The sequence below is a fragment of the Prunus dulcis genome, chromosome 4 (assembly GCF_902201215.1).
Source record: "Prunus dulcis chromosome 4, ALMONDv2, whole genome shotgun sequence".
In the NCBI taxonomy this organism is placed as follows: Eukaryota; Viridiplantae; Streptophyta; class Magnoliopsida; order Rosales; family Rosaceae; genus Prunus; species Prunus dulcis.
The window spans coordinates 11,554,394-11,564,515 of NC_047653.1; the positions used below are offsets into that span (position 1 = coordinate 11,554,394).

At 38.9% G+C, this 10,122-nt stretch overlaps 2 protein-coding genes across 2 annotated transcripts; one reads left to right on the forward strand and one right to left on the reverse strand.

Annotated features, from left to right (window-relative positions):
• Positions 1-3,154: 3,154 nt before the first annotated feature.
• On the forward strand, positions 3,155-6,866 carry LOC117624458 (receptor-like protein kinase THESEUS 1). Its single transcript, XM_034355713.1, has 2 exons — positions 3,155-3,588; positions 3,915-6,866. Exon 2 carries the CDS (start codon positions 3,987-3,989, stop codon positions 6,507-6,509), a length of 2,523 nt encoding a protein of 840 aa, XP_034211604.1. The 5' UTR covers positions 3,155-3,588; positions 3,915-3,986; the 3' UTR covers positions 6,510-6,866.
• Positions 6,867-7,795: 929 nt separating this feature from the next.
• Positions 7,796-9,419, reverse strand: LOC117625969. Its single transcript, XM_034357576.1, has 2 exons — positions 9,068-9,419; positions 7,796-8,912 (listed from the first exon to the last, which is right to left on the reverse strand). The coding sequence occupies exons 1-2, from the start codon at positions 9,303-9,305 to the stop codon at positions 8,122-8,124; spliced, it is 1,029 nt and encodes a 342-aa protein (XP_034213467.1). The 5' UTR covers positions 9,306-9,419; the 3' UTR covers positions 7,796-8,121.
• Positions 9,420-10,122: the final 703 nt, after the last annotated feature.

Below are 10,122 nucleotides of genomic sequence, written 5' to 3' on the forward strand. Positions count from 1 at the left end.
ACATAGACCTCCGATGCATGGACCTCCAACAAGAACACTACAACACAATCCAACTGTCAAAAGAGTCCTGCTATGAAATCATAGTCTTTTGCATAGCCACAAGACATTGAGAGCATCTGACAGAAAACACAATACGTCAAGAAGAAAGAAAACATCCACTAAGCACACCATCTCCAGCCACCTCCAATAGCAATTGGCGATGAAAGAAGAGAAATCTGCAAGGAACAACGCAAAGAAGAAACTAACCCCGCAGACAGGCTAAGAAAGAAAATAAAATAAAAAATCCCCCAAGCACGCCATATCATCTCCACACTGACAAAGAAACCTCCTATGAAAACATAGTCCTTGAGACATGCGGAGAATCAAAGATCAGCAATGGGAAAAACGAAGAAAACACTACACAACAATAACAAAACTGGCCTAGCCACTTAACTTGAACACGGGGATCAGGAGCAAGAGCATTTGTCTGATACCAAGCACACGAATGCTCCAAGAACACATTAAGGAAGGCACCTCAGCCATTGGCCCAGTCTTCGTAGGTTTTTTAGGAGGGACACCAACATCACTCGGATTCGCAGTCCCCATCACAGAGTAACCAACCAAACCCGTAAAGATGGGTAAAAGGAGGGTACCCAACAACCCTAGTCGTTGTTGACTTGGAGACTATCGGCACAATAGCAGTAGCAGACCCGTTGAAACCATCACACTAAGGCAACCATCAGAAATGTCGACGCACCGAGGAGAAAGTGAATGGCCAAACCAACATCCATGATCTGAGAGAGACAACAACGAGGTTAGCACCCCAGAGTCGAAGAGAGGAGTGACGGTAGCAGCTCGTTGTAGAAGAAAAGTGACTCGACGTTGTCAAATCAAAGAGGTTGACAACGGCTGAACATGGATGAAAATGAGCATTCTTAGGCTGAGGAGGGGATGCCGGCCAAACGTGAAAAACCTAAACCTTAATATTTGATGAACGTCTCTCCTCGCATAGTGAGAGAGTACCCATATGAAAAAAAAAATTACAATAATTTGAGAATTATAATATTGATTACTAATATAACATTCCGTTATCCCATTTTAATTAAGTTTTTCTCCTCGTGTAGGTAATGGTTACTCAGTAAGTGAAAATGATTATATAATTAAACTTTGTATTTCATATTTTGGTCTCCACCGCTACTCCTACTACTGTTCTCTTAAATTAGTTTTGCAAGATGATCGATAAGGCTAGAAGGTCTCGGTCTAAAATGATAGTTGCTTAGTTAGTTTTGGCCTTTTCCACCATGTAGATGCAGCCGAAAGCAAAACATAGCTAGCAACGGAACAACATAGTTTTCACCAACAAAAGAGAGCATATAAATTTCCACTTGTAGTTAGTCTTCTTAGACTTATTTTCTTTAGAGTGTTGAAAACAAATGTTGAACTTGAACTACAATATGATGAATAATTAGGATAGTGAATAACAACTAGCTAAAACAACTAAGGTCTCATTTGATGGCCTATTTGGATTTTATTGGAGTCGAGTCTAAATCAATCTTTATGAATCATATTCTTCTAGGTGCGGAATTTGTAAGATACAATATGTTGAACTATTATCTATTTTAACAAGTCCAGTTCGAGCGCACCAAACAACGGCCAAAACTCTTGTCCATTTTAATTGAAATAGGGTAGTCCAGTCTCACCCACCAAACATTACCTAAAGGAAATAGGGTATGGTAGCTAAATATAGTTTCACTTGACTTATCATATTTCATTAAAATTTTAGGTGGAATCCTTCATAAATAGAAAAGTAGGTGGAATCTTACAATTTGGTAAGTCAGTTTCCTATGATTAATTTCAATTCATACTTGTCACTATGATTCAATGGTGAGGCCCATTATGCATGTGATACAGTTGTATAAAGACACAAACGGTAATCAAATAAAAGATTGACAATCCTCTATAGGTTTGCCAATGACACCGCATGCATTTATTTTATTTGTCATTTGGCGATTTTTATATGTTCTATCGAAGAATAAAACCAAATTATAAATAAATCATCTCTAATCTTTCGTTAAATTCTAACTCAAGTTTGACTATAAGATAATATCGCTTAAAACCTAGCTTCACGTCTCCAAGTTGTCTAAACTCTTTTTTAATCCTAAGCCTAATCTAATCTTCTCCAAGAATTAAGACACCAACTATTTGCCGTATGTAAGAATATAAAAGCATCTCTAATATTTCGTTAAATTCTAACTCAAGTTTAAGTATAAGATAATATTGCTTAAAACCCAGCTTCAAGTCTCCAAGTTTTCTAAATTCTCAAAAAAATTAATATAATTATTTTGGGGTTCTCTGGATTTAATTCAACCACTGAAATGTTCTTTCTCAAAATTTGAATTTTCACTCGAGTGTGTATTCATATTTGAAAAAGGAAAAAAATTTGTTTGGAGGCTTACATGGCTTTCTCTCATGCTTGACATAAGAGGATATTAATTTTCTCTATGACAATTTGCATAAGACATTAGTGTTCATATAAGGTGTCACATGATTGGTAATGGAAAATGAATTTAATTGTAAGATATGTCAATAATTTATACCCTCTTTTCATCAATAGAAACTTTAAAACTTATTACAAATTTGGCCAAAAGTTCATAATTTTTTTTTGGTGAAGCCTAGAACTTGTCGAATAGCTAAAGCCAAGAGTTTTTGTTACCATTGGGTATGAAGTATTTGTGTGTGTATGCTTTTTTAGAAGAAAGAGTAGTTTTACACACATATAATGTTATAGGAGTTCGAATATGAGTTTGAAGTATTTATATTGAACGATGAATGTGTGTTAAACTAACCGAAAATGACTCTTTTTTCTGAAGTAAATTAATATATTTGAGTTTTGAAATATATAAGCCAAAAACAATACATTTTTCAATATAAGTGCTTACAATTTTCTTTTTAAAGAAGTATCCGATTTTCGTGATCTGAAAAAAGTACCCAATTTTAGTGATCTCACGCTGTTAAAAAGCCGTCAGAGAAGAACACAGCCGCACCAAACGGTCCAGTGAACTTTTATCAACTCTGCCTCCTCTTCATCTCAAAGCCGCGTAAGTGCGGGTCCCAGTGACTCTTTGGTCCCAGCAGAGCAACCATTCTGTTCAAAGTAAATATTAGGTTATCAGACAAAAGAAATCTCTTGCATATTTATGAACCTTCAAAAAATAGAAAAAGAAAAAGAAAGAGAAATAAGTTAACAGTGCCAAGGCTCAGTACAGAATTTTCATGGCGTTTTCTGTTATATTATATTCCAATCTTTCTAAAGATTCTGAGCATCAAAATCAAACTACAATATCTATTAACACAGCTGGTTTCATGGGAGGGATATGAATTTTTGAAGTTTCATATCCATTTTTCTTCTTTGTGGGGTCCTCCTCCATATTTTGGCACTGTAATTGACAGCCTAATCAACAGCCTGGAAAGGGTGGTTATAACCGCACTAAAAGGCTCGAGCTTGATGGGTTTTTGTGGTGGGGTTCACGTATTCTCAACTGGGTTTCTCTTTGGCACAGACCCAATTCACTCTGCAGCAAATTGTTTCCATTTTGCTCTCCCATTGAGGTAAGAGCTCTCAGAAAGCTCAAATCTTTGTCTGTTTATGTTGGAGAATTTGAGGGGCGAGTTCAACTTTGCTCTGCACTTGAGCAATGTTGGTGTTTATGACTTTTTTGGTAATGCTAGGATTTTACTACTTGGTTTTTAATTGGGTTTTTGTGTATTGAGTTGGATAGATCTGGGGTAGCTCAGTTTTTGGGGTTTTGGGTTTGAGTCATTGGAGAACTGGGTTTTCGGCATTTGGGATTGTGAGTTCTTGCTTTTGGTGAATTGAGTATTGTAGGATTTGAGTTTTTAGATCTTGGTTGATTGATTGGGTTTGATTGTGGCAGCTTTTCAATTGCTGCTTGAGAAAGTTGGCATTCTTTTCCTTCATTTGCCATTGAGGATCTGGTTTATTTGACATGGTGAAGATGAAACTAGTAAAGTTGGTACCTTTGGTTCTTGCTCTTGTATTGCTTATGAGTCTTAGATCATCTGCTTCATTCACTCCTATCGATAACTACTTAATTGCTTGCGGCTCTTCGAAAAGTATCACATTTCAAGGTCGAACCTTTGTTCCTGATACACAACAATCTTCCCTTGTACTAAAAAGTGCAAATTCTGTAGTTGCTAGCTCCAATTCTACTGTCCCTTCTCCAATTTACCAATTTGCTCGAGTTTTCGAGGCAGCAGCTTCTTACAAATTCAAAATCCAGCAAGAAGGCCGGCATTGGGTCCGCCTTTATTTTTACCCTCTTACAAGTCCTGGCCAAAACTTGGAGTCTGCTCAATTAACTGTGGTTGCTGATAATTTTGTACTCTTGACCAACTTCACTTTCAAGAACTATAATGGTTCTTATCTGTTCAAGGAGTATGCAATCAATGTAACTTCAGATACCTTGACTCTCACCCTCATTCCTTCAAACAATTCAGTTGCTTTTGTTAATGCAATTGAAGTTGTATCTATCCCGGATGCACTGCTCCCTGACCAGGCATATGCTGTGAATCCATCCGCTCCTTTTAGTAGCCTTTCTGACCTTTCCCTTCAAACAGTTTACCGGTTAAACATGGGGGGTCCTTTGATCACTGCTCAAAACGATACCCTTGGAAGAACTTGGGAGAATGATATGAAATACCTTCATGTGGACAGTTCTGCAGTGAATGTATCAGTCAACCCTGCGAGCATTAAATATCCACAGGCTGTCACAGCCGAAATCGCACCAAATTGGGTCTATGCGACTGCCGAAGCCATGGGAAATGCAAATGTGCCCAATGTGAACTTCAACATAACTTGGGTCCTTACGGTTGATCCAAATTTCTTGTATCTTGTTCGGGTGCATTTCTGTGATATTGTCAGCAAGGCTCTGAATAGTCTTGTTTTCAATGTTTTCGTGAATTCTGACAATGTGCTCTCGAGTCTTGACCTCTCTTCCATTACTGGTGACTTGGGTGTGCCTTATTACAAAGATTTTGTGTCCAACTCCTCAGCAGGAACTTTGACTGTCAGTGTTGGTCCAGATTCAATGGCGGATATCACTAATGCAATTCTGAATGGGTTGGAGGTCATGAAGATCAGCAATGAGTTGGGGAGCTTGGATGGGTCTCTATCAGTGGGGAATATCCTTCCTAGTTCACCCTCGAAGAAGAATAATATAGGAATCATAGTTGGTTCTGCTGTAGGAGCTGCATCTGTTATGGCAATTATTGGTCTCTTTTATTGCTGCTTGGCATTCCGCAAGTCAAAGAGTACTAACCAAGGGACATGGCTGCCTTTGCCTTTGTATGGAAATTCTCAAACCATGACAAAAATGTCTACAACTTCACAAAAGAGTAACACAGCAAGCTGCATTTCATTAGTTTCCTCCAATCTTGGCCGCTTCTTCATGTTCCAGGAAATTCTGGATGCAACCAACAAGTTTGATGAGAGCCTACTTCTTGGAGTTGGTGGTTTTGGTAGGGTTTACCAGGGAACACTTGAAGATGGGACAAAAGTAGCTGTTAAAAGAGGAAACCCAAGATCTGAACAAGGTCTTGCTGAATTCCGAACTGAAATTGAAATGTTATCTAAGCTCCGCCATCGCCACCTTGTGTCTCTGATTGGCTACTGTGATGAAAGGTCAGAAATGATTCTGGTCTATGAGTACATGGCCAATGGACCCCTCAGGAGCCATTTGTATGGAACAGATCTCCCAACCCTATCATGGAAGCTACGGCTCGAAATCTGCATTGGGGCTGCAAAGGGTCTCCATTATCTCCACACTGGTGCAGCTCAAAGCATAATTCACCGAGATGTGAAGACAACCAATATTCTCTTGGATGAGAACTTTGTAGCCAAAGTTGCTGATTTTGGCCTCTCAAAAACAGGTCCAGCTCTAGATCAGACCCATGTGAGTACAGCTGTTAAGGGTAGTTTTGGTTACCTTGATCCTGAATACTTTAGAAGGCAACAGCTCACGGAAAAATCAGATGTGTATTCATTTGGGGTAGTTCTAATGGAAGTTCTGTGCACAAGACCTGCTTTGAATCCTGTTCTTCCCAGGGAGCAGGTCAACATAGCAGAATGGGCGATGACCTGGCAAAAGAAGGGCATGCTAGACCAAATCATGGACCCAAATCTGGTAGGGAAGGTAAATCCAGCTTCTCTTAAGAAGTTTGGGGAGACAGCTGAGAAGTGCCTTGCTGAGTATGGTGTTGACAGGCCATCAATGGGAGATGTCTTGTGGAATCTTGAATATGCTCTTCAGCTTGAGGAAACGTCATCTGCACTCATGGAACCTGAAGATAACAGCACAAACCACATACCTGGTATCCAATTAACCCCACTTGAGCCATTTGATAACAGTGTGAGCATGATTGATGGGGGGCACTCTGGCACAGATGAAGATGCAGAAGATGCTGCCACAAGTGCTGTGTTTTCTCAGCTTGTTAATCCTCGCGGAAGATGAGAAGACAGATCATTTGCCTGTCTGAGTCTTGGTCCCATTAAAAGATACTAGTCATCTTGGCCTTGAGAGTGCTCAGTGAGGGAACAAGGTTCTTTCTTAGTTCATTATTCTTGTTGTTGCCACAATTTTCTGTCTACGATTTATTTTGTAATATAGTTTTGGTGGGTGCCAATTAATCCATCAGCAGGTAAGGTGCCAAAGGATTTTATTATTGTCTTCATATATAAATCCATCTGGGTTTCAGAGCTTCCCATGTTTTTACAAAAGTAAATGATGTCTTTGTATTCACATATTTTATTGTTCATAAGATATAGAGAATAAGCAGAGTATGTGACCTCTGTATACTTACAAGTTCCAGAACTCGTTATTATTTCCTTCATACAAAATTTCTGATATTATATTAAATTATTTTCACATTATTATTACCAGAATCTTGTTCCGGGGGAAAACACTAAAAATATCCTGAAGGATTATCTAAGAAATGACTACAAATTTGGCATGCTCTCAGATAACTACTGGGAAACAATTTCTTCTAGTTATGTAATAGACGAAAATTTCTTTGCCGGCTAGCTGAGCAGATCTAAGATGGGAAGAGAACAATTTGAAATTGTTTTTAGGTCTTGGTATGTAGGACTTCGTAGATAGGGGTTTGAAGAATGCAATTATAGGTCAGAGTAAGTGCTGAAAAGTTGCCACACCCACAGGTAATGCTTCTGTCTTTCTCAGCATATATTTAGGCCTGCCGGACTTCATTCCTTGACATGTTTGAAAATTCAATGTCCCTGAAGCCTCCTTGAGTTCCTAAAGAATCAAATCCCTCTTTGCCTGAGACCTCAAGCTAGTTGATGCACCGGTGGTCCACGAGCAGTATAACTCCTAAACCATGAAGTACCTTTTCCTCTATAAACTTTGAGTTCTTGGCAAAGACAATTAGAGTGCTGTAAGAGCAGCCTTGGGTAGTACTACTTTAGGAACTATGAACCTATTCGCTTGCTTAACCAGGCCTGTATACTATATTGCCTTTGTTTCCTCTGTTTTCTCATAAACCAAATGAGTGGTTGAAAGAAAGGTTTCTGAATTGTCTTGAAATGGAGTTTCCAACTTTGGTAGGCTTTTGGTTTCTCTTAACATCTTAAGAACCGATACTTCTCCTAACCCTTATTTTTATTTATTTATTATTGTTCCTCTCCCTTCCCAAAACTCAAGTTATAGACCGGATCTCCCAAAACCACGGTATTCTTCTCCGGCATTTAAAATTTTACATGTCATATATCTCCATTGTTGAATCTCAATTATAATACATGAGTTTACAAGTGAGTTATCATTCTTTCTAAAGGTATTTCCTATGCTGATAGAAAGCATGAAACTTAAATTTCTTCATCAACTGCACACTTTCATTTATTTGGGGAATGCAAAAATTTAACATAAAAGGCTCAGCCAAACTTACTGAAAAAACAAATTGTAGAAATTAACAGTACACACAAGAGAAATACTTAATTAAATCTTGACTATTATATGAAATCATCAATAAGCACCTCTTGACCACACAACTTTAATTATCATCTGAGAAGTTGAGACCTTCACTTATTCCTTGAGAATGTGACAATAGCAGTTATTTCCTGCAAACTATTCCATTTCCGCCGAAGGAATTACCAGTACAGTCGAGCTTTCCGTAATCCATCACCCTTGAATCTGTTTGGTCCAGCTTCCCAGATTGAGCGAACACACAAGCAATGCAATCTGCAGAGACAAGTGATGTTGTTCTGTACTTTTGTTCACCTCCAACCACTGGCATAGCTACTCCAGGCTTTGCTGGGTTCTTGAAATCTGGCTGGTAAGTCCTTCCAAGCACTCCTTCAACATTTGAGGATAGGCCATAGAATCTGAACTGTACTTCCAGGTGAGCAAAACAGTCATCTGATGGTATCTGATAATTGTGGATCCTGTCATCTTCCTTTGTCACAGGCACCACATTTACTGAAATCTCAGCAACTTCTGGGAGAGTGATTAAGACACTGTTCTTGCTTGATGTTCGCTCCACTCTAATGACATTGCCTGGAGATTGCCACACAGAGAGATGGGATTCTGGGATGACTAGCTCCTCTCCATTGTAAGTGAATGTCAAGAGGTCAATTTCATCATCCCATGCTGATGCTTTGGTGGCCTCAAGGGAGAAGCTGTTAGAGTCAAAAAGGAGTCCGAGGGCCTGAATCCAAGTATAGTCCCGGGTTCGTCCTTCAGGGCGGAGACCAATGAACCGGGCATTGATTTGGAGGTTGGGATCAGAAACTAAGCTGAAGTACTCATTTTTCTTGCCGTGGAAGTAAAAGACAATGCCATCTCCACCAATGAAGCGAGGGTCCATGCATGCTGATCCAGGGCCATCGCAATTAGGTTTGCGCTCTATGATTATCACCACCACCAACAACAACAACAACAAAACCCTTGTCAGCAATGATTTTAGCCCAGGTTTGTTGAATTTTAATACATTCCGAAACCAAAAAAGAAAACAAAGAGTGAGATTACATTATAAAGACATAACAGTAGGAGTAACTTACTTTTGCACTCAGCTTTGCATATGGGCGAGTCACAGTTGAGGTAGCAAATTTTAGCGTTCTTGTCTGTTGGTGAAGCCAATGGACATTCCTTTGGGCAGGGTATCTGCTTGAGAAAGCAGCGGCTTTTCCGGCCGTAGCAAACTTTGATATCTGAAGTTCCCTTACTCTCTGCTAGAACAGCAGCAGATACAAAGAGTAGCACAATGATCAGTGTCTTTTTGTTGCCTAAGAAATCCATGGCTTCTTTTTTCCCTCTTCAATGGGAATGAAATGCTGATATATATAGCTCACACCCCTTTAAACTAATCTAACAAGTGGGTTTTATGGCATTATCTTTTTCGAATGTACACATTCCAAGTCTGTAAGACGAAGAACATGGGCTCTACGTGGTTCCCTTCAATACTTTGCGGGATGGTTAATCTTGGTCAATGCTTTGGGGCTGGTGATTGTGATTGAAGACATAGCTATTGTTGACAATTTGATGATTTTTATTTATTTATATTTTTCTCTTTTGTTTTTGCTTAGGATCTGATTCAGAATATGAGTTTGCTGGTGATTTGACAATATCAATGCCATATTTTGCACCCGATAAAATGGCTCTGTATGCCTGCATTGTCTGCTGTTACTTTATTTTTTTCTTTCTTAATTGCTTGTGCTTTCCGTTGTACGGTATCAACAGAAACTAGAATTATATATTCTCAACCTTCTTGCAACTTGCCCAATTGGCCCATTATTATTGTACACTATATATCATTTGTTCACGAAATCAATCAAAAGAAATGCATTCATTCAATGAACATTTCTTATGGGTTTGGACCAAATTTGGGCATAAGCTGAATCTGGTAAGCCAACAGATAATTTTACGTACTTTTTTTTTTTTTTCTTTTTACTTTCTAGGTCAAAAGTTTAAGGTATTTTAGTCTTGGTTACACTAGTGCACCCAGGTTCGATTCTCGTAGGAGATAATCTTGAGGCAATCCAATATAATACTCCCCCCTCTCTCTCTCTCTAGTGAATGACCAAAAAAAGAGAGAAGGTATTTTAGTCCTGGCTAG

What these genes read in the sequence shown, in the direction of transcription:
- LOC117625969 (XM_034357576.1), bottom strand. Translation starts at nt 9,305, where the DNA reads ATGGATTTCTTAGGCAACAAAAAGACACTGATCATTGTGCTACTCTTT. An exon ending in ATGCAAAGCTGAGTGCAAAA is followed by an intron (nt 8,913 to 9,067) that starts GTAAGTTACTCC and finishes TGATAATCATAG; the next exon opens with AGCGCAAACCTAATTGCGAT.
- LOC117624458 (XM_034355713.1), top strand. Translation starts at nt 3,987, where the DNA reads ATGGTGAAGATGAAACTAGTAAAGTTGGTACCTTTGGTTCTTGCTCTT.